At 36.4% G+C, this 27,494-nt stretch overlaps 1 protein-coding gene across 8 annotated transcripts in view; it reads left to right on the top strand.

The window, feature by feature from the left end:
• Nucleotides 1-27,494, top strand: part of EPHA5 (EPH receptor A5) — a 408,082-nt gene that overhangs the window by 255,908 nt on the left and 124,680 nt on the right. For 7 of the 8 annotated variants that reach the window (XM_070791518.1, XM_070791523.1, XM_070791516.1 and 4 more), the window contains one exon: nucleotides 26,524-26,648. In XM_070791518.1, the coding sequence (XP_070647619.1) occupies nucleotides 26,524-26,648 (125 nt within the window). Of the gene's footprint in view, nucleotides 1-26,523; nucleotides 26,649-27,494 lie in introns of those variants that run through there. The other variant, XR_011567208.1, reaches the window with a different exon arrangement.

The following is a 27,494-nucleotide window of genomic DNA, read 5'->3' as shown; positions in this document are numbered from 1 at the left end:
GTGCATGACAAATTTAAGTTTTGCTCTTTGAGACTTTCTGGATTTTTTTCCCCAACATTTTCGACTGGTTGGTTGAATCTGAGGATGTAGAACCCGCACATGGTTATGGACAGGGAGGGCTGACTGTACAGCTTGTATAATTCCATACACTGTATTCACTGAAACATACTAAACTGTTAGATAACTGTTACAAATCTCAAAACTGCACTAAAGCCTTTGCTGTGTAGATCAGAACAAACTGTGGAAAATTCTTAAAGTGATGGGAATACTAGACCACCTTACCTGTCTCCTGAGAAACCTATATGAGAGTCTAGAAGCAACAGTTAGAACCAGACATGGAACAACTGTCTGGTTCAAAATTGGGAAAGTTAAGACAAGGCTGTGTATCATACCCTGCTTATTTAAATTCTGTGCAGAGTATGTCATGCAAAATGCTGGGTGGGAAGAATCACAAGCTGGAATCAACACTGCCAGGAGAAATATCAACAACCTCAGATATGCAGATGATACCACTCTAATGGCAGAAAGTGAAGAGGAACTAAAGAGTGGCTTGATGAGAATGAAAGAACTGAGTGAAAAGCTGACTTGAAACTCAGTATTCAAAAAATTAATATCATGGCATCCAATCCCCTCACTTTGTGTCAAATAGAAGAAGAAAAAGTAGAAGCAGTGACAGATTTTATCTATCATCAGATAAAAGCCCACCATACTCCCAACATATTAAATTGATCAAAAATTTAATTAGTTGCAAATCAAATTGAGGCTTCCCTTGGGGCTCAGCTGGTAAAGAATCCACCTGTGATGGATGAATCCCACCTGCAGTGGGAGACCTGGGTTCGATCCCTGGGTTGGGAAGATCTCCTGGAGAAGAAAAGGCAAATTAATCACAAAGGCCTACTGATTCATTTCTATTATATATTTTTAAAACCTCTCATCTCTATTTCCATGCCAGCCTAGATAAGGGTGCTGCAACCTTACTGGAAGATGTCAACAACCAACAATAGTTGAGTGCTACTCTCACCTGTAAAGTACAAGCCCCTTAATATGCACACAGAGATCTTGACCCTTTCCCAGCCTGTGCTTCTGGTCTCATATTCATTCACTATGCTATCAACACATTTCATGCCAACCATCCACATTTTTCTGTGTAACACTGGGAGCAACATGTAAAAATTCTGGAGGCCAATGGTAGAGACATATATCACAGAAATAAACTCAGAATTCTAGTTGAGTAGGTGAAAGGAAATTTTAAACAAACAAAAGGTTGAGATGGCTTATATTTGAATGTGGCTGTAATCACTAACACTGATTTACAGTTACCCTCTGGATATGTAGAGGATAGGTTCCAAGAATCCTTCTCAAATACCAAAATCCACAGATGCTCAAATCCCTTATATAAAATGGTGTAGTATTTGCATGTAACCCAAATACATCATCCCATATACACTAGATCATCTCTGTAGTTGCTATTCATCACTAAGTCCTGTTTGACTCTTTGTAACTCTGTGGACTGCAGCACACAAGTCTCCTCTGTCCTCAAATATCTTCCGGAGTTTGCTCAATATCATGTCCATTGAGTCTGTGATAGTATCTAACCATCTCATCCTCTGTCACCCACTTATCCTACTGTCTTCAGTATTTCCCAGAATCAGGGTCTTTTTCAATAAGTTGGCTCTTCACATTAGTTGGCCAGAGTACTGGAGCTTCAGCTTCAGCATTAGTCTTTCCAGTGAATATTCAAGGTTTATCTCCCTTAAGATAGATTGACTGGTTTGATCTCTGTAGTCCAGGGGACTTTCCAGCACCACAGTATGAAGCCATCATTTTTTTGGCAGTTTGCCTTCATTATGGTCCAGCTCTCACAACCTTATATGGCTGCTGGGAAGACCATAGTCTTAACTAGCCAGACCTTGCTGGCAGAGTAATGTCTTAAAATCATATTCTAGGTTTGTCATTGCTTTCCTGACAAGAGACATTTGTCTTATGATTTCATGGCTGCAGTCACCATCCATAGTGATTTTGGAGCCTAGGAAGAGGAAATCTGTCACTACTTCCACCTTTTCCTCTTCTATCTGCCACATAGTAATGGGGCCGGATGCCATGATGTTAGTTTTTTTTAATATTTAGTCTTAACCCAGCTCTCTCACTCTCCACCTTCACCCTCATCAAGAGGCTTTTTAGTGCTTCTTCGCTTTCTGCTGTTAGAGTGCTTTGATCTGCATATCTGAAGTTGTTGATGTTTCTCCCGCCTATCTTGATTTCAGCTTGTAACTGATTCAGCCCAGCATTTCTCATGATGTGTTGAGTGTATAAGTTAAACAAACAGGGTGACAGCAGACAGCCCTGTTATACTCCTTTCTCAATCTTGAAAGAGTCAGTTGTTCTATACAGAGTTCTAACTGTTGCTTCTTGACCCGCATTCAGGTTTCTCAGGAGACAGGTAAGATGGTCTGTTATTCCCGTCTCTCTAAGAGCTTTCCATAGTTTGACATGATCCCCACCGTCAAAGGCTTTAGCATAGTTGATGCAAGAGAGATAGATGTTTTTCTGAAATTCTCTTGCTTTCTCTATAATCCAGTGAATGTTGGCAATTTGATCTCTAGTTCCTCTTTCTTTTCTAAACCCATCTTGGACACCTGGAATTTCTTGGTTCACATAATGCTAAAGCCTAGCATGCAAGATTTTAAGCATGATCTTACTAGCAAGGGAGATGAGTGCAATTGTCCGATGGTTAGCACATTCTCTGGTACTGCCCTTCTTGGGGATTGGGATGAGGATTGGCCTTTTCCAGTCCTGTGGCCTCTGCTGGGTCTTCCAGATTTGCTGACATAATGAATGCAAAACTTTGATGGCATCCTCCTTTAGGGATTTGAATAATTCTGCTGGAATTTCATCACTGAAAAAGTGATGACAGATAAAATGACAGAGGCAGTAGGAAAAAGGGGTGACAGAGGATGAGATGTCTGGACGGCATCACCCATGCAATGAACATGAATTTGGGCAAACTCTGGGAGGTGGTGAAGGACAAGGAGGTCTGGTATGCTGCAGTCCATGGGGTCACAGAGTCAACCATGACTGGGCGACTGAACAACAGCAACGATGATTGGCTTCCCAAGAGGCACTTGGTAAAGTACCCAGTGCCAGTGCAGGAGATGTAAGAGACACAAGTTCGATCACTGGATTGGGAAGATGCCCTGGAGTGGGGCATAAAAGCCCACTCCAGTATTCTCACCTGGAAAATTCTTGGGCAGAGGAGCATGGAAAGCTACAGACCATGGGGTCACACGAGTTGGACATGACTGAAGTGACTTAACATGCACCCATGCGTAGGTAGCATGATGTTCTTGAGTTTTCAACAGGGTAGATACTCATTTTCTTATAATAAATGGGGGATATTATGGGGTGGTGATTATAGGGTTTGAGTTTGAGCAGTGTTGGTATTGTAAGTCCCTTGGAAAAAGAAAAACAACTTATTTAAGAAATGGCAAAGCACTCATTCGCCTTTGTTTGTTTGTTTTTTACTATCCATCTTGTATGATCCTGCAGCTTTTTTCCCATGCCAGACATCCTACATACTTTGGCAGAGACATTTTCCTGCCGCACACTTTCATGAGGATAGTTCCTGTGCCTCCAATACAATTGAATATCAGCATGACCTCTAAAGTCCTTGATGTTTTGGTCCTAGCATGAGTATTTAAGTTCATTATATAAACACTTGTTACACAGTCATTTTAATGACCCCCTAGTTTACTGCCTTTTGCTGTTTCACACATTTGAGCCTGTAGATGTTTACCTTGGTTAAATTTCCTTTCCCTGGTGTTTCCTATCCATTCATAGCCTATCATTCAAGTCCCAGCCATATGTATTATCCACCAGATCATTGTGATCTCTGTTTCTGTAATTTCTATAAGTTGTCTTCTTGATTTGAACAATATTGCCTTCAGGCACTGCCAGCACCAACAATAGCTGTGTTAGCAAGAACAATCCAAGTGTTTCTGGAGTGATTCCCATGTACTATTGCTTGCACTGAGATTGGGGGTGAAAAATTATAATCAACTGGTCACTGTTTTCAAGAGTTCTAAATCTATTTGAAGACACTGAATGTAAACCAAAGATAAAATATTAATAACAACAACAATACCAACTATCCTAATTGTAAAATCAGTGATACAGCATTAATCTGGTTTTCAACACTTATTTAATTTCTTTTTCTGCTCTTGCCCACCATGCATATCCTTTATAACAGGGGTTCCCAACCTCTGGGCTCTAATGTTTGATGATCTGAGATAGAGCTGATGTAATAATAATAGAAATAAAGTGTGCAATAAATACAGTATGTTTAAATCATCCCCAAAACTTCCCCCTTCCCTGGTCTGTGGAAAAATTCCATGAAACTTATCCCTGGGGCCAAAGAGCCTGGCTGCTTTATAATATCAAATATCACTGAGAATAATATAGCTTTTTCTTAACTCATAGTCTTTATACTTATATTCCTTCAACCCAAATGGTCCTTGTTGCTTTTATCCAACAGAAAAATTTCCACTTCAAGTTTTAGCCCATGTGTTTCATTATTTGGGGCTTCCCAGGTGGCTCAGTGGTAAAGAATTCGCCTACCAATGTGGGAGACACAGGAGATATGAGTTCGATCCCTGGGGTCAGGAGGATCCCCTGGAGAAGGGAATGGCCACTCATTCCACTAGTCTTGCCTGGAAAATCCCATGGACAGAGGAGCCTGGCGGGCTACAGTCCATGTGGTCACAAAAAGTCAGACACAACTGAGTGACTGAGTACACATACATTTCATTGTTTAAATCTTTTCATATGCTCTTCAACTCCACATGACTATTTGCTGTCTTATTTTTGTTTCCATGGCCTTCAGCTCATATTTTAGAAGACAAATGTTGGAGGGCATTCCAAGCAAGATGAAAATATGAAAACATATGCATTATATATATATATATGTATTTACATTTACACCATTATTCGTGTTTATATATAATATGTTTATATATATATTATATAAAGAAGTAAATGAGCTTAACTGACTAATTTTACTGATACAGGGAATTCACATGGGCAAAAATAGATGGAAAATATGGATGTGAGACTTTTGTAATAATCTGAGTTTAGTGGAACATTTTTGAGTTACTGGGAAGATTATTCTTGGTAACTCTTGTTCATTAAATAAATAGGTTTATGATAAATTGATAGCATTTTAAATGTAAGCATCAAAAGAGAATTGACTTGTGGATGTTGCTCACTGCTGTTTTCCCAGCAATTAAGATAGTGCCTGCCACATGGTAGTCTCTCTGCAAGTATTTAATTAAATGAAATGGTGTTTTATGAACAGATAAATACTGTTTTTAATTCTGAAACTAGAGGACTTCATTTCTGACACTTTTTTTTTTTTAAATGCAGCGTGAAGCCTTTGAAATTTGATAGGACACCACAGGACAGTAAAGGGAAATGGATGCTTAAATTTTAGCTCTGTAAATTCATGATTTTTTAATAAAGTGATTTTAATGTTACATTAGTATGGGAACAATACCCTGCGACTTTGTGAGATAGGTGAGAGAGAGAGAAAAATATAATCTCAGTTTTACAGATAAATATACTGAGGCACTGATAGGATTTCTGACCTCACTACATTTTGAAAGAACTTGAGCTGAATTCCAGATTTTGGAATCAGATTTTATAATTGAAACAATAGGTTTGAAATCCTATGAATGACTTTTTAGTTAGTGGAACTGATAATTTTTCTTCTGTATCAGAAATTTGGGCCATTCCCTAATTATTGGGGATTTCAAAAATTGCATTCTTTCTTGGCACATCTTGTAAAATAAAATCAATTTATTTTAATATTTAATGAAAATGAATAGACTTTCATTGCTGCTTATGCGTTGTCCAAAATATGATGTATCTTATTTAATAAATTGAAGAAACAAATGCCTAATGGTAATATTTGATGACAGACACTCATAAGACCCATTTGGAAAGGTTTCCTATAACTTGTTAAGAAGGATGGCCACTGAGTACAATAAACAATAGGCTCTGATTGGCAGGAAGCCAGAAGTTCTTTTTGAGGATCTATAACCCTGTATAAGAGCTTTATTTGCTTTTTTTGCAACAATATTGTGAACTGAAATTATGGGATAAGTTTGAGAAAAGTGTTTTTGTAATGCATGGGTAGAGAGGGAAAGTGAAAGTAAAATAAATTAAAACAGTAATAATAAGTTTTTCCTATTAGAAGACATTGCTTTTTATGTTTTATCTTGTTTACACATTCATGAAATGCCCCTTTCACTGTAGTTAGGCACACTTACAGAAATTAGCACATCATTCATAAATTCCTGGCAGTGAACATTGTAAAAAGAGATTCCTTTCTTACCCTACCATGTTATTGTGATGGAAATATACAGATCAAAAGACTGCTACCATTTATTCCTGAGAGGATAAAAAGAAATGAGTACTAAATTATGGGGAAAAAGCAACCTTTGGCATTATGTAATTGATCACAAAGTCATTAAACTTTCCAGGTCCCAGTAGGTAGGAGTTAGTTAAAGGTAGATAAGCTCCTATCTAAATAGTCGTTAATTATGGTTGTAGTAATTCTTATATTAGTATAGTCTCATGGTAACTTTGCTGTTTAAAATATATACATTTTAAATACATAGAGTTCATCTGAATCTAAGAATTTCTCACAGAATATTCATATTCAGAAATGGAAAAAAAAATCTCAAATTAGTCAACTTTTGATACACATGCAGTGCCAGATTATCTTTGTTTTATCAGAATCTGTGAATTGTTACCTCCCTTATTCTCTGTGAGGATGATTTAGTCATAAGGAGATATAATCACTGGATCCTGTAAGTAAGATGGAGTTATAAAATACATGGGAAAGGATCAAGATTTAACATGAATGTGCCCCCAAGAAACTGTTTATCATTAAAGATCTAAAGATTAATTACACTTTTGGAGCTTGTTTAACACTACTTTCATAGACCTTGAAGTAGTTGGTCAGGAAATATGGAAACATTTCTCCAAAGAAATTCAATGCTGTCTGAAGAATATAGATTATTCAGTCAAAACTATTTATATGTAGTTTCAGATTTCCCACATTAATTTCATCAGAAACTGAACAATTTCTCCCTCAAAAGATGCAGCTGCCCCAAATGACCTACCCTTTCTATAGATAAAGGAGAAAGTCTCATCTAAAACTGTTTAGTTCACCTAACAAACATAACTTGAACTTAAATACAGTTATTTCATCATTAACTGTTGTTATCTTTGTCCATTGAGAATTTTATAATATTCACCATCAGGTAAGAAAAAGGTTTGAATTCAATTCTAGCATTATAATGAATTTTTAAGACCCCAAAATTGGAAAAACAATAATTTAAAAATTTACAGAATAGGTAATTTTTGTTAATGCAGGCATTTAATTGGGCATGCTCAAGACACATGACTCTATGTCAGAGCTTATCTGGTTAGTTCAGGATGGACTTTTTTCCTTCCAGTGCTTCATTGCTATGCTTATATAATATTTTAAAAGTGTCAGAGGGGATAATAGAAATAGTCTGCTGTAATATTTTGATTTCTTAGTTTCTCCTACACTTGATAAAATAATCTTTTGAAAATGAAAAAGACCATATAAATGCCATTAGGACTATTATGCCTTTAAGCCATGCTTCTTAATCTTAATACTGCAGATATTATCCTTGGCCCCTGTTAGTGAAGTCTAATCAATGCAAATGCTTCCACTCTGGGCAGAGAAACCTCTACGAGGGGATAAAAATCATGTACCAATCCTAAACTCCTATTACACAAATCTTAAATTCTCAAATTCTCAGTGACAATAAGTTGGGTTTTAATGTGTGCTAATAAAACATTCGTGAAATTGCCTGGTGTGTATATTTAACTTGTGACCAATTGTTAGTCAGAATTTGGTTATTATAAGTGATTTGCTCTTTCTTTTATGTGGTTATTATATGTAACATTGGCTGTCAATGGTAAATTTCTTTATTCACATATACTATAGTTTGCACACAGGGAATGCAATGCAGGAAATATAGGAATCTATATTTTTGTGTGCTTTATTTTAATCGCTCTATCTTACCAAGACATTGTGTCTGCTTGGAGCACTTTCTGGAAGAAGCTGAGAAAGTCACATCAATTCTTCCTGAAGAGCATGCCCTGAATTGAGTACTTTGTGGCCATATAAAAAATAGTCAACATTTTGGTTTCAGCATTGAAATTTGTTAGAACGGTTGCAACATAACGTGAGGCAACAATTCTATGATTGTGATATATCTATATCTATCACAGTTTCTTTATCCGTGTATTTATTGATGAACGCTTATGTTGTGTCCATATCTTGGCTACTGTAAACAATACTGTGATAAACATTGAGTGCATATATCTGTTTGAATTAGTGTTTTTGTTCTTTTCAGGTAAATACTCAGAACTGAAATTGCTGGATTATGTGGTAGTTCTACTTTTAAGTTGTTTGAGGGACCTTCATCATATTTGTAATGCCTGCTGTACTGATTTGCATTGCCACTAAGTGTGCACATGTGTTCCCTTTTCTACATATTCTCACCAACACCTGCTATTTCTTGTCTTTTTGATGGCAGCCATTCTGACAATATGAGAGGAAATCTCACTGTGGTTTTGATTTGCATTTCCCTGATTAGTGATGTTGAACATCTTTTCATGTGCCTACTAGTCGCGTAGCCAAAACAATCTTGAGAAAGAAAAACCTGGAGGTAAAAATACTCCCTGATTTTAAACTGTACTACAAAGCTATATTAATCAAACACATAAATCAGTGTAACAGAATAGAGAGCCCAGAAGTAAACCCATGCTCATATGTTCAATTAATCAACAACAAAGGAAGCAAAAATTTACAATGGGGAAAAGACAGTCTCTTCAGTAAATGATGTTGGGAAAATTGAAAAGCTACATGTAAAAGAATGAAACTAAACCACTTGTCACACAACATGCAAAAATAAGCTGAAAATGGATTAAAGTCTTAAAAGGTAGGAATTGAAACCATATAACTCCTAGAAGAAACTATGGGTGGTATGCTCTTTGACACTGATCTAAGCTATCTTTTCTTGGATGTATCTCTTCAGGCAATGGCAACAAAAGAAAAAATAAACAATGGGAATACATCGAGTTTAAAATAACACTTGGATTCTGTTTTTACAGATTAAGGGACATGTTTATACTATTGAAGACATTTTTTAAGTCCCTGCCAAATTATAGAAAACAATGTTATAGTATTAGTAATGAACTAAGAAAAAGCTGTTTGTCTTAAATTGTACTCAATATTTCTTTATTTTTCTCTAGGTTAGATACTTAAGAACCTTTATATGAGGCTTGGGAATTAATGAGTAAAAATTATTATATACAGATATGTATATGTTGTTGTTGTTAGTCACTCAGTCATGCCCAACTGAGTGACTAACACTTTATTGCATACTTTAAAAATTAACTTTACTAAATACCTTATTATATATAAAAGCAGCAGATGATGTATATTTAGACTCATATATCTGGCTTTAAATTCTAATTCCATTACTTATGAAATCTTAGTACTTAAAACACAGATGCACTACATATACTTATGTACATATTTATGCATGCATGTGTGCTCAGTTGTGTCCGACTCTGCAACCCTGTGGACTGTAGCCTGCCAGGCTCCTCTGACCATGGGATGTCCAGGCAAGAATACATGAGCGTGTTGCCATTTCCTACTCCAGGGGATCTTCCTGATCAGGAATCTACATCTCCTGTGCATTACAAGTGGATTCTTTACCTCTGAACCACCAGGGAAGCCACTTCTGCTATGCATTATAAATATACTTATCATATATAAGTTCATGAATTTATTTAGTATTTTTACCTACTTTTTCATAAAATAAGACACAATTTGTTCCAGTCAGGTATAATAGCACTTGTAGAAAGTAATAAGTAATGGACTAATGACAAATGAATAAAGGAAAATGATGATGAATTTAATTGAAATGGATACTCAACCCAGCAACCTATGGATAGTTAAGATGATTCTCAACGAGGGTAAATGAAATATTCTGACTTTCGCTTCCACTAATTAACTAGAGCTATTCACTATAAAAAGGTGCAAATAAACTTTGCTTCCAGTAATTTTGAATGATTTTATTGGATCACAAATTGCTCTGGCCTGTTTTGCTTCTTTATCTCTGATAATTTTCTGAATTTACAAACATCATGTTTTAATAGTCTACTCTGTATAACTATGTCTTTGAAAAGTGCATTAAAATTATATTTATCACAATACTTAGTAATTTTCACCTACCCCAAGTTCTCTTTGTATTCACAAGCATAGGTCTTGCTTATTTCATTTTTGTGCATAGATAGAAACTTGTAATGTCATGAAGACTCTTTTCAAGTTTACTACCTTATAGCTTTTAAATAAAAGTTCACATATAAGTAAAATAGCATTTATCAGTTTTACCCATATACTTGAAAAACAAAGATTCCATTATGTTTTTAATGATGTTATTACATCTTCATTACTTACAGAAATATCTTGTAACAGTTTACTGTTTCATTGACTTCTTGCTTGATTAATTTTTATTTATTGGGCATGTGCTTGTTCTTTTTGTAGTTACAGAAGATACAAAGATAAATGAGTCCACTCACTGTACTCAACAGTTACATAGTTTCAGTTCAGTTCAGTTCAGTCATGCAGTCATGTCTGACTCTTTGTGACCCTGTGGATTGCAGCTTGACAGGCCTCCCTGTCCATCACCAACTCTCAGAGTCTACTCAAACTCATGTCCATTCAGCCGGTGATGCCAACCTACCATCTCATCCTCTGTCATCTCCTGCTCCTCTTGCCCCCAATCCCTCCCAGCAACAGAGTCTTTTCTAATGAGTCAACTCTTCGCATGAGGTGGCCAGAGTACTGGAGTTTCAGCTTTAGCATCATTCCCTCCAAAGAAATCCCAGGGCTGATTTCCTTCAGAATGGACTGGTTGGATCTCCTCTCACATTCATACAAAGTTTTGATGAGACAGACTTTATTGGCAAAGTAATGTCTCTGCTTTTTAATATGCTGTCTAGGATGGTCATTACTTTTCTTCTAAGGAGCAAGCATGTTTTAATTTCATGGCTGCAGTCACCATCTGCAGTGATTTTGGAGCCCCCCCAAAATAAAGTCTGACACTGTTTCCATTGTTTCCCTATGTATTTGCCATGAAGTGATGGGAACAGATGCCATGATTTTAATTTTCTGAATGTTGAGTTTTAAGCCAACATTTTCACTCTCTTCTTTCACTTTCATCAAGAGGCTCTTTAATTATTCTTCACTTTCTGCCATAAGGGTGGTATCATCTGCATAACTGAGGTTATTGACATTTTTCCCAGCAATCTTGATTCCGCCTTGTGCTTCATTCAGCCCAGCATTTTTCATGGTGTTTTCTGTATAAAAGTTAAATAAGCAGGGTGACGTACTCCTTTTCCTATTTGGAACCAGTCTGTTGTTCCATGTCCAGTTCTAACTGGTGCTTCCTGACCTGCATACAGATTTCTCAAGAGGCAGTTCAGGTGGTCTGGTATTCCCATCTCTTTCAGATTTTCCACAGTTTTTTTGTAATCTACAGTCAATGGCTTTGGCATATTCAATAAAGCAGAAATAGATGTTTTTCTGGAACTCTCTTCCTTTTTCGATGATCCAGCGGATGTTGGCAATTTGATCTCTGGTTCCTCTGCCTTTTCTAAATCCAGCTTGAACATCTGGAAGTTCATGGCTCACATACTGTTGAAGCCTGGCTTGGAGGATTTTGAGCATTACTTTACTAGCATGTGAAATGAGTTCAATTGTGCCGTAGTTTGAACATTCTTTGGCATTGCCTTTCTTTGGAATGGGATTGGGTTGAAAATTGACCTTTTCCAGTCCTGTGGCCACTGCTGAGTTTTCCAAATTTACTGGCATGTTGAGTGCAATACTTTCACAGCATCATCTTTTAGGATTTGGAATAGCTCAACTGGAATTCCATCACCTCCACTAGCTTTGTTCATAGTGATACTTTCTAAGGCCCACTTGACTTCACATTCCAGGATGTCTGGCTCTAGGTTGAATGATCACACTATCATGGTTGTCTGGGTCATGAAAATCTTTTTTGTGTAGTTCTTCTGTGTATTCTTGCCACCTCTTCTTAATATCTTCTGCTTCTGTTAGGTCCATACCATTTCTGTCCTTTATTGTGCCCATCTTTGCATGAAATGTTCCCTTGGTATCTCTAATTTTCTTGAAGAGATCTCTAGTCTTTCCCATTCTGTTGTTTTCCTCTATTTCTTTGCATTGATCACTGAGGACAGGTTTTTTAACTTATTTTATTTTATTTTTCAGGAAGGCTTTCTTATCTCTCCTTGCTATTCTTTGGAACTCTGCATTCAAATGGGTATATCTTTCCTTTTCTCCTTTGCCTTTTGCTTCTCATTCTTTTTTATTTTTTATTTTATTTTTAAACTTTACAATATTGTATTAGTTTTGCCAAATATCGAAATGAATCCGCCACAGGTATACATGTATTCCCCATCCTGAACCCTCCTCCCTCCTCCCTCCCCATACCATCCCTCTGGGTCGTCCCAGTGCACCAGTCCCAAGCATCCAGTATCATGCATCAAACCTGGACTGGCAACTCGTTTCATACATGATATTATACATGTTTCAATGCCATTCTCCCAAATCTTCCTACGCTCTCCCTCTCCCACAGAGTCCATAAGACTGTTCTATACATCAGTGTCTCTTTTGCTGTCTCGTACACAGGGTTATTGTTGCCATCTTTCTAAATTCCATATATATGCGTTAGTATACTGTATTGGTGTTTTTCTTTCTGGCTTACTTCACTCTGTATAAAACAAGACCCCTACATATGTTGTCTACAAGAGACCCACCCCAAAACAGGGGACACATACAGACTGAAAGTGAAGGGCTGGAAAAAGATTTTCCATGCAAATAGGGACCAAAAGAAAGCAGGAGTAGCAATACTCATATCAGATAAAATAGACTTTAAAACAAAGGCTGTGAAAAGAGACAAAGATGGTCATTACATAATGACCAAAGGATCAATCCAAGAAGAAGATATAACAATTATAAATATATATGCACCCAACATGGGAGCACCACAATATGTAAGACAAATGCTAACAAGTATGAAAGGAGAAATTAACAATAACACAATAATAGTGGGAGACATTAATACCCCACTCACACCTATGGATAGATCAACTAAACTGAAAATTAACAAGGAAACACAAACTTTAAATGATACAATAGACCAGTTAGACCTAATTGATATCTATAGGACATTTCATCCCAAAACAATGAATTTCACTTTTTTCTCAAGTGCACATGGAACCTTCTCCAGGATCTATCAAATCCTGGGCCATAAATCTAGCCTTGGTAAATTAAAAAAAAGTAGAAATCATTCCTTTTGCTTCTCTTCACAGATATTTGTAAGCCCTCCTCAGACAACCATTTTGCTTTTTTGCATTTCTTTTTCTTGGGGATGGTCTTGATCACTGCCTCCTGTAGAATGTCACGAACCTCCAACTGTAGTTCTTCAGGCACTTTGTCTATCAGATCTAATCCCTTGAATTTATTTCTCACTTCTACTGTACAATCATAAGGAATTTTATTTAGGTCATACCTGAATGGTCTAGTGGTTTTCCCTATTTTCTTCAGTTTAGGTCTTAATTTGACACAGTCAGCTCATGGTCTTGTTTTTCCTGACTGTATAGAGCTTCTCCATCTTTGGCTGCAAAGAATATAATCAATCTGGTTTCGGTATTAACCAGGTGATGTCCATGTATAGAGTCTTCTCTTGTGTTGTTGGAAGAGGGTGTTTGCTATGGCCAGTGTGTTCTCTTGGCAAAACTCTATTAGCCTTCACCCTGCTTCATTCTGTACTCCAAGTCCAGATTTGCCTGTTACTCCATGTATTTCTTGACTTCCTGCTTTTGCATTCTAGTCCCCTGTAATGAAAAGGAAATCTATTTCAGGTGTTAGTTCTAGAAGGTCTTGTAGGTCTTTGTAGAACTGTTCAACTTCAGCTTCTTCAGCATTACTGATTGGGACATAGACTTGGATTACTGTGACATTGAATGGTTTGCCTTGGAAATAAACAGAGATCATTCTGTCCTTTTTGAGATTGTATAGTTATATAGTTTGGAGGCAGATAAATAAATTCTCAGAGGAATGGTCTAACTTTCTATGTCTGTTGTAACTATTTTCAATTTTATGATCACTCACCTAACATGTGGGGCTGTTGAATGCAACAGCCACGTCACTAGTCTCTGACATATTAGTTTTTCAGTAATTAGGAAAAGAGAACAGGAAGAGGTGGGTTTAAAAATTTCTCCGTATGGTCACTCAAAAAAAAAAAAAAAAAAAATGACCTCACATGCAGCTTCAGTATTAGCTGAGATTTCTCACCACTTGGAGAATATGTGATTGGAGTCACTATAATTTGTCCCATGGTAAGAGCTGAAGAATTGAGTATCTGATAATGTTACTAACTTGGAACAGAATATCTTGATTTGGATTTTGTCTGGACTTTAAAAGGCTAAGTAGCTTTAATCATTAATCTTATATTTACTCAATGCCTGTCATGTTGCTGCTACCAATTATGCTATTAAAAGATACTGTAATTGTGATGTATATGAGGCCAGCTGATAAGCACTACTCAAGTCTCTCTGGTTATTTTGTAGCCATAAAGTTTAATATCTTATTTCTACAGGCACAACTTCAGATTTTATTAATAAAAGAATCTTGTCAAATGGCCCCAGAGAGAATATATTTAAGAAAGAAGATGTGATGGCCTTGAACTTTAATGTTATAACAAATCTAATCTGGTTCTTTAAATAGTCAATAGGTAAATAGCTTACTATCATGATCTTTGTTGAAATAAATAATCCCTATTTTTATATGACTATTAATAAATACAATTGAGACCAATAGGAAGTAGAAAGAAAAAAATAGTTTTTTTATATTTATGATGTGTTTATATTACTTTTCAAAGTGCTAGATACGATTTGTTTATATTATAAAAACCTTGAAGTAATTAGGAATTGAATTAAAGTTACCACTTAATCATTTTATATCTATCTGTGTCTTATTCTGTGCTTAACAAGACTTTACATAATGTGGATTTATAAGAAATTAATTTTCCTCTTATAAAAAAGACATGAATTATGAGACTTTTTTATTGACCTAATAACTTTTTATCTACTTATAAAACTAATGGCCATATCCTATACTTGAGGTGTAATATTGATAAATGATATTGAAAATTATACATGGGACTATATTCCCTTGGATATAATGTATATTAAGAATATGGTGTTGATTAAAGTTTTCCAGCTGTGCCATGTCACTTGCTATATATAACCCCACTTTATTTTGAAAGGATACTGTAAAAATTATTTAAATTCTGTTTCTCATTAAGTGGATACTGTGGTTAAGATTAAATAGCCATTGATAATAATACCATTTTGTGTACTAAAAATTCTATTATAAGGTAATAAGAAGTAATAAATGGAAAACAGATTCTGTAAGAGTTTATTTGGTGTGGGATTAATTCATAAAGAGGCATGTGTCATTTTACACATTGTTACATTTAATATTTGTTTTGTAATCTGCATGATTGTTTCAGAAAAATGTTGACTATAAATGCCAGTGATATAGTTCTTTATTTTTATTGTTGCCATTTTCTTTTCTAGTTAGCATCATTGAGCATATGACTTCAGAACGGTATTTGAAGCATATGGTTAATACTATTAAGTCAGATCACATCAAAATTACTTCTTTGCAATTAAGTTGCTTTTATTTCCCACTGAAAACAATTAATTTTCAGTATCTTATAATTTTCAAGTCTTTTAAAAAGAGCAAACTATACCTAATGGGACATTTCACGTCATAGGTACTTTTTATTAAAAAGGGTATTGTTTCCCTAGAACTCCTGACATTTAAAGCTAGGTTTTTTTGGAATGGTCCTTTCTAAAATTCACTGAGATCATATATCAAAATATATATACAGGCTTTTAAGATGGAGTGATTGTAGGTTTTGTTTGAATGAGCGGATTGAAATTTTATTTTGAGCAAGAAACCTCAACCTTTTCTTTGGAAGAGACCATGTATACCAGGTGTGGTGAGAATACACTAGTTATTTCTCTTGGTCTGGTGGTATCAGATGACAAGTAAATATAGCACTAAATATATATGAAGTACAGAATAAATGTATACATATACATTAATATAATTTATATAATACATAGAATATGAAATATGTGATATAATACTCAATGGCCATGTATATACTTTTAAAATATCTGCCCACTTTTCCATTTTGACAATTTCAGACTGTCAATACAATACAAAGACAAAAATATCAAGTCTGTAACTAGGATTGTAGTAATTAATTTTTATATTTATTTCAGTCTGTATAAACAGCAAGGAAGTAATTATCCATTTAGAGTATTTATCAAAGCCACTAAATATGAATTATGTAAAAATAGATTATGAAAATAGATTTTTATCTATAATATAGATTGAAATATTCCCCAAAATTATTACTTTTGGAATGGTTTATTACCCTTTTCTAACTAATTCACATTTTGATAGATGTTTTAGAGGGTCATTGGGCACATATACCTTTCATTTCAAACACACACATGTACATATTCTTTAATGTGTTTGTTGCATGTGTGCTAAGTGGCTTCAGTCATGTTTGACTCTTTGAGACTAAAGAAATCCTATGTAACATAATATGCCAGGCTCCTCTGTCCATGGGATACTCCAGGCAAGAATACTAGAGTGGGTTGCCATGCCCTCTTCCAGGGAATCATCCCAACCTAAGGGATGGAGCCATATCTCTTAGTATCCTGCATTGGCAGGTGGGTTCTTTACCACTAGTGCCACCTAGGAAGCCCTTATTGGTGTATAACTGATATATAATAAACTTCACATAAAGTGTACAATTTGATAAGATTTTGCATATCACATACTTGGGAAACGTTAGTGCAAATAAGACAAGTGCTTATATCCATTTCTCCCGACACGTTTACTCATGTCTCTTATTAATCCAACCAACCAAAAAAAAAAAAATATTGTTAATGTCATTTGTGTAAAACTCTAAAAAATGCAAACAAATCTATTGTAATCGAATGAGTAATTGTTTATTCACCTCTTTATTTATCAATATTTGCATGTTCATAGTATCATCCAGAAATTGTTCGAAAAACTAGCAGACAGTACTGAAAAAGAGCACAAGAATTTTCAGATTTTATAGAGATTATAGTCTGGTTGGACTAAAACAGATTACATATGAATGTACAAACACATCAATTTACAAAGTATTAATAGACTGTTTCTTTTTATATTTTCCCAACCTATTAAGAAACAGTACACAAATGAAAAAAGGCAAATATTGTATAAGACATCAAGATAGCAAGGTAATAAGAGTGAGCAAAGGTTTAAGAAGGCAACAGTTCACAAAACAACACTGATCCAGCTTCTAGCCTAAGGTTTCCAAGTTTATATAATTTTGTTACAAGAACTGATTCCAGTATGGTTTCCTTTAATACGTCCCAAAATTACTGAAAAAATGGTTCAGTTAAATTGTTCATTGAAAACAGAATCCTTGGCCCCAGTCTTATCTCCTGAGTCAGAATTTCTTGGAGTGAAGACTAATAATCTTTGTTTTTAAGAAAATCTTTCCCAGACTCATCTGGATAAAAAGAATCACCTAAATATGATGAACTGTGTGTGGAAGAGAGGAGTGGTAGGTTTCAGCCAGCAGATATTAACTTTGATATCCATTGGCCAGAATTTGCCAATGGAATTAATTGTAAGATGCATGTTTTTTAAAGCTTGTGTGTAAATGAACACATGACTTGTGTGGAGGGACTTTTGGAGGCAAGTAAAAGAAGCTCCATCTGAAGAACTTTTAACATTTTTGTGGACTATCACAGACTGAAAATATATCTATCAGTTCAGTTCAGTCACTCAGTCGTGTCCGACTCTTTGTAATCCTATGGACTGCAGCATGCCAGGCTTCCCTGTCCATCACCAACTCCCGGAGCTTGCTCAAACTCGTGTCCATCGAGTTGGAGATGCCATCCAACCATCTCGTCCTCTGTCATCCCCTTCTCCTCATGCCTTAAATCTTTCCCAGCATCAGGGGTTTTTCCAGTACATATCCATATTATCTTATTTATCTTTCTCAATGCTTTAAGATAAAATTTTATGTGAATAGGTCAAATGCATAGAGATGTATTATTTTAAAAAAAAGGAATACAAGTAACCAATACTTGGGACTTTCCAGGTGGCTCAGCAGGAGATGCAGGAGATACCCAGGAGCCTTGGGTTGGGAAAATCCCCTGGAGGAGGACATGGCAGCCCACTCCAGTATTCTTGCCTGGATAATCCCAAGGGCAGAGGAGCTTGGCGGGCTACAGTCCACAGGGTCCCACAGAGTCGAATACGACTGAATCCACTTAGCAGGCATACACACACTGTACCTGATACCGTTATACAGAATCAGATTGCAGCCTGGTAAAAAGTCTGTATCAGTGTTCCAATTTTAAAGATAGAATAAACATTCATAGTTCTTAGGTTACTTAAACAAGGTCACTCAGCTATGAAATGGCTGATTGCCAAGGAATTTGAAGCCAATTCTGCTTGATTTCAAAGCTGTCTATACCATGGCACCCTTTCCTATCTGAGAACACTAAACTAGGTTCTGTATTTGAAAAGTTAGGATGACATGCTCTTTTGCATAACAGATAGCAGACTTTTGTTTTATCATTGCTTGTGCCACTGAGATGTTAAAGATTTCTACATTTATGTAAGTATCAGTAAGTCAAACACACAGATTGGCAATTCTTTAATCATTAGAAATACATACTGAAAATAAAGTAAATTGGTGGTGGATGGTGGGAGCCACTGTTGAAGTTGGAGATTACAGATAAGTTAAAGAGGCTAGAATAACCTGTGTGATAGCTGATTAGTTAGTGGCATCACTGTATATTCATGTTTAGCGCGCGCTCTCTCTCTCTCTCTCTCTCTATATATATATATATATATACACATATATCTTTTTATATATATGTATATACACAAATAACAATAGCTACATTTAGAAATGTTCATAGATATACACAGGTTAACATACATGCATTTCTTTCCTGGCTTTGTCATCTGAGAGGGCCAAGAAACAAAACCCCAGTAGCAAGGAGCACACTTATAATCCAGACCTTGGTGTCCAGTAGAATTCTCCAATGTAGGAAACCAGTGTTCCTAGGAGAAATGATTTATTCTAGGATTGAGGACAGTAAATGAAATAAGATGAGCCTGAAGCATCTGGTCTTGCAGTGCCAAGAGGTAAGAAAGTGATGACGAATACAGACAGAAAACCCATAATGATAGAGGTATGTCAAAAAGACATAGAATCTGCTAACTGAAAGAGTAATCAGTGACCAAAACTTTAACAATTTGAATAAAAAATAAAGTATTAGATTATAAGTAAAGTATAAAAAAAAAACCCATGTGTCTGTACTCCACAAGAATATAAATAAATGATGAAGCAAACACATAGGGTTGAATAGATAATAATTTGGGCAGGTACTCCACCCTCAAGGAGACAAACCATTGATCCACCTTCCTTAACTGTGGGCTGCACATAGTCACTTTCTTCCACGTGTATGGAAAACTGGGAAAAGAATAACTTTACTGTGAAGAAATCTAATGCTACCTCTGTCAGGTGATCAAAGTTAACCTAATATAGATGAGTTATGCCTGTACCCTTGACACGATGTGGAAAAAGCACTTTACCTCTGTACCTTCCTCCAAAAATAACTTATATCTCAGATCTAATCATGAGAAAAACATCATGTTAATCCCAGCTGAGAGATACTTCACAAAATACCTGACCGATGTGCCTCAGCAATGTCGAAGTCATCAGATCAAGCAGTTTGAGAAACTATTATAGCCCAGAGGAGCCTGAGGAAACGTGATGACTAAATGTAATATGGTGTGCTGAGTGGGATCCTGGGAAAGAAAAAGAATAATAAGTATACCTAAGGAAATTGGAATAAAATATGAACTTTAATAATAATATATCAATATTGGTTAATCAATTGTGGTAGATTTACTATACTGTTGTAAGTTGTTTCTTTTTTAAAAATGGTTATGGGTTATGGCTAATTTACAATGTAGTGTTTCTGTTATACAGCAGAGTGAATCAGTTATACATATGCATACATCCACTGTTTTTTAGGATGTTTCTAAAACATCCTAAAATGAAAATAGAAGACATTAGGTGTGGGATACATGGAATCTCTCTATCCTACCTTAATAATCTTTCTATAAATATAAAATCATTCTTGATTTAAGTTTTTTAAATTCAATTAGGTGAATTAGGGAAATGTTACTGTCTAAAGGATAAACATCTTGCTTATTATACTGATATTCAAAGTTCACTTCCAATATGTAAGCTAGAATACTAAGAAGCAATTTGGAATGTTTCCACATATCCGTAAGGTGAAACTTAGAAGCTATGCAAATTGTTTTGTTCTAGTCAACTTTATTTCTCTGGTATTTTTGTTCTTCTTACACTGTGCTGTGCTGTGCTTAGTCACTCAGTTGTGAACGACTCTTTGCGACCCCATGGACTGTAGCCTGCCAAGCTCCTCTCTCCATGGGCATTCTCCAGGCAAGAATACAAGAGGGTTGCCATCCCCTCTTCCAGGGGATCTTCCCAACCCAGGTATCGAACCCAGGTCTCCTGCATTACAGGCAGATTGTTTACTGTCTGAGACACCAGGGAAGCCCTAGTATGGTAATATTTATGATTTAACATCATCCAGCAATGGCACTCCACTCCAGTACTCTTGCCTGGAAAATCCCATGGATGGCGGAGCTGGTAGGCTGCAGTCTGTGGGGTTGCTAAGAGTCGGACACGACTGAGCGACTTCACTTTCACTTTTCAGTTTCAAGCATTGGAGAAGGAAATGGCAACCCACTCCAGTGTTCTTGCCTGGAGAATCCCAGGGACAGAGGGGCCCAGTAGGAGGCCGTCTGTGGGGTTGCACAGAGTCGGCACACGACTGAAGCAACTTAGCAGCAGCAGCAGGAAGTTTTACAGGTAATGCTCTGTGCCATCATTCCCAGTTTGTTCCAGGCTTACTTAATAAAAGGTCGAGTGGATAAAGAATGAACAACAGGTAAGGGAGATAAATGAAATAAACATGTCCTGATGCTGACAAATCTTGTTACAGTTATTTTAATATACATATTATCTCTAAAATACTTCACAATACGGTGAGAGTGCTGCCATTTACAATTTGCACATCATCATTATGTCCCAGGAGCTGTCACTGTCCCCACTTTGATCAGCTTTACCCAAATGAGGAAGAGGTCATCTCTTCACTGAGCAGGTTATTCTTGAATGACTCTGAGCTGAGAAGTGGTCTCCTCTTCTTCCATTCTGAACCATGATTTAAAGGGCACTCGTTAGCCTCTGAGACAACCAAGTATGGAAAACAATGTTTATTAAATCAAACAGTCTTTGAAATCCATATGGTTTATGCTTAATTTCTATGAATGTAAGTAAATAACAAAGAATTTCATTTAGGGATGATTATGTCTATGTTGATATTTATTTGATAGCTTCACTTTGAAATGGTTATTTATTTTATTGAAGAATGGATTATTTTAAATAAAATTCAATTTCCCAAATAATAGGATCCTAGTATATGCATGTAAAATGAGATAAACTTGGTTTTGAATGATACTTGATGATGTATGTATTTCTCATTCATTCATGCATGTATCCATTCAACAAATATTTCTGAAATATCTATATGCCAATTAATTTTCTGGCACTGGCAATATAGCAGTGAACTATATCAAATTAATCCCTGCCTTCATGGAGCATACATATTAAATGCAGTTTTGAATAGAGTGTTGGCAACACCATCAGTTAATTAAGTGAAAACTAAAACCTATCTATAAAAACCTCATCAATCGAAATAAGAATGTCTGCAATGTGGTGAAATGAGTGAAGAACTTCAAAGACAGTCTTTAGATCTTTATTAAAGTATAATGCAACACATATATAGTGGTAATGGGACAGTGAGTGTAGTTTATGTGATTCATAAAGATACACACTATCAAACAAAGTATATTAAAAAAAAATTCTGTTATCTTCCTGAATTCTCTCTTCCTGTTTCTACATCAGTAAATTTGCTGCTTTGCTGCAAACACTATGATGAACTAGGGGGCCTATAGTTTGCTCTTCCTTCTTTCCCTGTATTCTGGATAATTTGTCCATAGTACCGAAGATGGCATGACTTTTCCCTCATGAGGGAATCAATAGGGACTTTGAACTTATTCCAGAATGTGACTGTGAGACCCACCAGTCAAGTAAAGGATTTACATGAAAGTTTGCCAACAAAGGTCCATCTAGTCAAGGCTATGGTTTTTCCAGTGGTTATGTATGGATGTGAGAGTTGGACTGTGAAGAAAGCTGAGTGCCGAAGAATTGATGCTTTTGAACTGTGGTGTTGGAGAAGACTCTTGAGAGTCCCTTGGACTGCAAGGAGGTCCAGCCAGGCCATTCTGAAGGAGATCAGCCCTGGGATTTCTTTGGAAGGAATGATGCTAAAGCTGAAACTCCAGTACTTTGGCCACCTCATGCAAAGAGTTGACTCATTGGAAAAGACTCTGATGCTGGGAGGGATTGGGGGCAGGAGGAAAAGGGGGCGACAGAGGATGAGATGGCTGGATGGCATCACCAACTCGATGGACAAGAGTTTGGGTGAACTCCGGGAGTTGGTATGGACAGGGAGGCCTGGCGTGCTGCGATTCTTGGGGTTGCAAAGAATCGGACACAACTGAGCGACTGAACTGAACCGAAATAAAATTCAATTTCAAAAGTACTTTTAAACAATTTTGGATTTGTACACACACTTTGTGTTCTGTAGTGTGTATATGTGCTCAGTAGCTCAGTCCTATCTGATTCTTTCTGACCCCATGGACTGTAGCCCACCAGGCTCCTCTGTACATGGAATTTTCCAGGCAACAATACTAGAAGTGGATTGCCATTTCCTACTCTAGGTGATCTTCCCAACCCAGGGATTGAACCCATGTCTTTTGTGTCTTCTGCATTGGCAAGAGGATTCTTTACTACTCGTGCCACTTGAAAAGTCCAGGCAAGATACTGGAGTGGGTTGTCATTTCCTTCTCCAGGGGATCTTCCAGACCCAGGATCAAACTCAGGTGTCCTGCATTTTGGGCAGATTCTTTACCATCTGAGCCAGCAGGGAATGCCCAAAATGAAAGTTGCTCAGTTGTCTCTGACTCTTTGTGAACCCCTGGACTATAGCCCACCAGATCTTCTGTCCATGGAGTCATCCAGGGTAGCCATTTCCTTCTCCAGGGGGATCTTCCCAACTCAGATCTCCTGTGCTGGAGACAAGATTCTTTACTGTCCAAGCCACCAGAGTCCAGAAAATTTGTGGAGCTGAACAGAGGGAGGGGATATATATAAACCTAAGACCGATTCTTATTAATGTTTGACAGAAAAACAACAAAATTCTGTAAAACGATTAGCCTCAATTAAAAATATTTTTTTAAAAAAGAATAGAAGATAAAGCTGAAACTATACATTCTCTGAATCTGAACACCACAAAGCCCTATGATTAAAAGAATAAAATTACACATTATAGGATCAAAGTCAATATAACCTATGGGTTTATAAGACACTAGACAGTTACCAGACTTTGCTCTTACAGATAGTTGTTTCTCTTTTAATTTTATTGAAAGACATGTCACTTTTAATAGATAAGTTTGCTGATAAAATACATAATAAAAAATAAAAGGTTCCTCTGTATTTGATTTTTTACCACCACTCATTTACTCCATACATATGTATTGGACCGTCCTCTGTCCAGGTGCTGTTCTAGAGCTAGGATTCAGCAACAAATGAGAATAACAATATCACTGCCCTCATAAAAATTATACTCTACTTGAGAGGATTGAAAAAAACAAGTAGGAATAAGGAAGAATTCATATAGAAATAAGATGTGAATATCAGATGGTAGAAGTGCAAGTAATAGAAGAAAAATTGTGAAGATCAGAGAATGTGGCAAGATAAGGGGGGCTAAGGGAGAGAGCAAACAGGAAAGGTCTCAGTGAGAAATCCAGAAGAGGGAGCGAGCTCTGGAGTCAGAGTGAGGAGCACCTCTGAGTAAGGATGCAGATGGAAAATCCTTAGGCAGGAGTGTGTCAGAAGTGCCTGGGGAAGCCAGCCTAGAGAAGGAAATTGCAACCCACTCCAGTATTCTTGCCTGGAGAATTCCATGGAAAGAGGAGCTTGTTGGGCTACAGTCCATAGGGTTGGACACAACCAAGCAGCTAACACTATGTAGGAGTGTGTCAGAAGTGCCTGGGGCAACCAGCCTGGGTTGGAGCTACTGAAGAAGTAGCAAGAGGTGGTGAGGTCAAAGAAAATGCAGAGAGCCAGGCGGTACTGATGCTTATGTGTATTTCCACATTTGGGTTTTACTCTGCAGTGAGACACAGAGGTGCAGAGGAATGATGTGATCTCACTTCTGTTTTTAAATGATGACCTCTTCCCATCCCCTTTTTACACTAGCATGGAGCCCCGCAAAATAGTTCTAAACTTTGTTCTTGCTGTCTGTTGCTCAAAATGATGCCTCTGATTTGATTACACTTTCCGAGGAGTGGAAAAGATAATTAAACATGACAAATTACAGTCCATTATTTTGACTGAATACTACTGGAAATTAAAATAGAAATTCTATGCATCCATATGTATATGTATATAACATATAGGGCTTCCCTGGTAGCTCAGCAGTGAATAATCTGTCTGCCATTGCAGGAGACAGAGGAGACCAGAGTCTGCTGCCTGAGTGGAGAAGATCCCTTTGAGAAGGAAATGGCGACCCACTGCAGTATTCTTGTTTGGGAAATCCCATGGTCAGAGGGGCCTGATGGGCTGTAGTCCATGGGGTCACAAAGAATTGGACACAACTTAGAGACTAAAACAACAACAACAATATAACATGTATATTGTTATTTCTTTTTGTTAGCTGCTCAGTCGTGTTTGACTCTTTGTGACCCCATGGACTGTATATAGCCCACCAGGCTCCTCTGTCCATGGAATTCTCCAGGCAAGAATACTGGAGTGGGTTGCCATTTCCTTCTTCAGGGGATCGTCCCAACCCAGGAATCAAACCTGAGTCCTCCTGCATTGCATGCAGATTCTTTACCATCTGAGACACAAGGGAAGCCCAACGTATATCTATCTATCTATCTATATATATATATATAAATTTTAATCTCAGTAGATATATAATATTGTTCACATAAGGCTATACACTACCACAGGGCTATCACATAGTGGTTATACACTACTCACTTTAGCTGACATCTTTTCCATCTTATTACATATACATTATAAATATATAAAATGTGTATATTATGTATTCTTTATCTGTCTCTGCACTTACATACACTCATGATGTGTGTATGTGCATATAGATATATATATGGGCCTCCCAGGTGGCACTAGTGGTAAAGAACCTGCATGCCCATGATAATCTTTTGCTTTGTCTTCTATAAAATCTGAAAGCTACAAAAATAAAGGTTATCTACATCAAGAAAAGTATGTCAGCACTTCTTTATGGTGTCAAACCCAGAGTCTATACAAATCTCATCAGATTGATAAAAAATGGATGCCAAGTCAAATATTGAAATGTGTGGGAGTTCAAAATACTCAGAAAGTAGCATTTTTTTTCTATTTTTATCAGATAAATAGTCATTTAATAGACACTGACAAATAATGATGAACATCATAAGCAATTGTGATTTCTAATGAAATATTTGGGGAAAATGGATATGAAGGGAATGCTTCTTTTATTTACTATTGTTTTATATATACTACACATATTTAAGCATAGTTTTAAGAAAGACCTCCACTATATTTAATATATGAAATTTCAGTGACTATAGGACTCATATGATTTCAAAAATAAGAAATTATAAAAGTCTTAATGTTATAAAAATTTGGTAATAGGGATAACCATGTATGTGTTAGTGTTATGGAATATGTTGAGTCCATGAATCTTAGAATAGACATAAGATCATTAAGAACATCTTTATTCTATAAAAAGAAGATATTTTATGTATCTAAACTTTATAGAGAAAATTTGGACTTAAGATTCTGTGTGACTATAATTTTATTATAGAAATTTCTCTCTCAGTTGATTTATATTTTAAAAACACTTCTAAATCTATAAAAACTTGTATATAAACAATAACTGTTTCCAGGTAAAATGCAAAGTTAAGTGCTTGGTATATTTATTATATTACATTCAAGTGTGCCAATATACATGATAGACAGGTGTAATTTTAAGGCTCTGTTAATCATGCTACTCTCCATTTTTCAGCCCCCTCTCCAGTCACCAATGTGAAAAAGGGGAAGATTGCTAAGAACAGCATCTCCTTGTCTTGGCAAGAGCCAGATCGTCCCAATGGAATCATCCTGGAGTATGAAATCAAATATTTTGAAAAGGTGGGACTAACGGAATAAAAAATGTCCTTTCTTCCTTTTTCATTTTAATTTTAGCAACTGCAGCTATCCAATTTGTAGAGAAGCATTTTACAATTTTAGGTGTAAATCCGTGACAGTTGATTTGCAGTCATGATTATGAAGGCCAGACATGTATAGGGAGTGCTTTCTGTGTGTTCTGTTGCTGCCAAATAGTTCACGCTGCCGGAATACTGCAATGTAATCTAGCATCAGCTTCACTAGGCTTCACAGCATTGAAAGATAAAGTCACAGAACGTTTTCAAAGTGTCCCAAATGATGAAGCTGTTAACCTTCAGTAGTGACTGCAGTGTTCTATAGGGAAAAACACATTCTCATGGCCAGTATCTCTGCATAATACCTATTCTATTTGGAAGTATCAGCAAGTAGTGTGTATATATACCTTATAATTTTAGAAAACCTATGACAAAAGTCTAACACTGTCACATAAAATTTATTTTAAAGTTTAAGGGCATAAAATTGGAAGTGTATGCTTCACATTCCCTATAGTTTCTTGATTTCCTTCCTCTTCCCTGAGTTGTTCTTTTGCCATAATAGTTGTTGAAATCTAAAGGCAATAATCATTCCTCTTTCTCTTTTGTGAATCCACAACCAAGTAAACTATTGATAAAGGAATAAACAGGTAGAAACTAAAGATGCACTTAAGTTTCTAAAGCTGAGATAGTGTATTTGGCTTAGATATATTATGCTAGATTAGATTTTCTAACCTCCACTCCCATCTTACAGTAAGTTCCCTACATATGAACCTTTAAATTGCAATCATTCAAAGATGTGAATGTGCCCTTGTATGCCAGCTGTTATACTGTACTA

Source organism: Bos indicus, chromosome 6 (genome assembly GCF_029378745.1).
Source record: "Bos indicus isolate NIAB-ARS_2022 breed Sahiwal x Tharparkar chromosome 6, NIAB-ARS_B.indTharparkar_mat_pri_1.0, whole genome shotgun sequence".
In the NCBI taxonomy this organism is placed as follows: domain Eukaryota; kingdom Metazoa; phylum Chordata; class Mammalia; order Artiodactyla; family Bovidae; genus Bos; species Bos indicus.
This window is presented reverse-complemented; position numbering and strand designations above follow the sequence as displayed.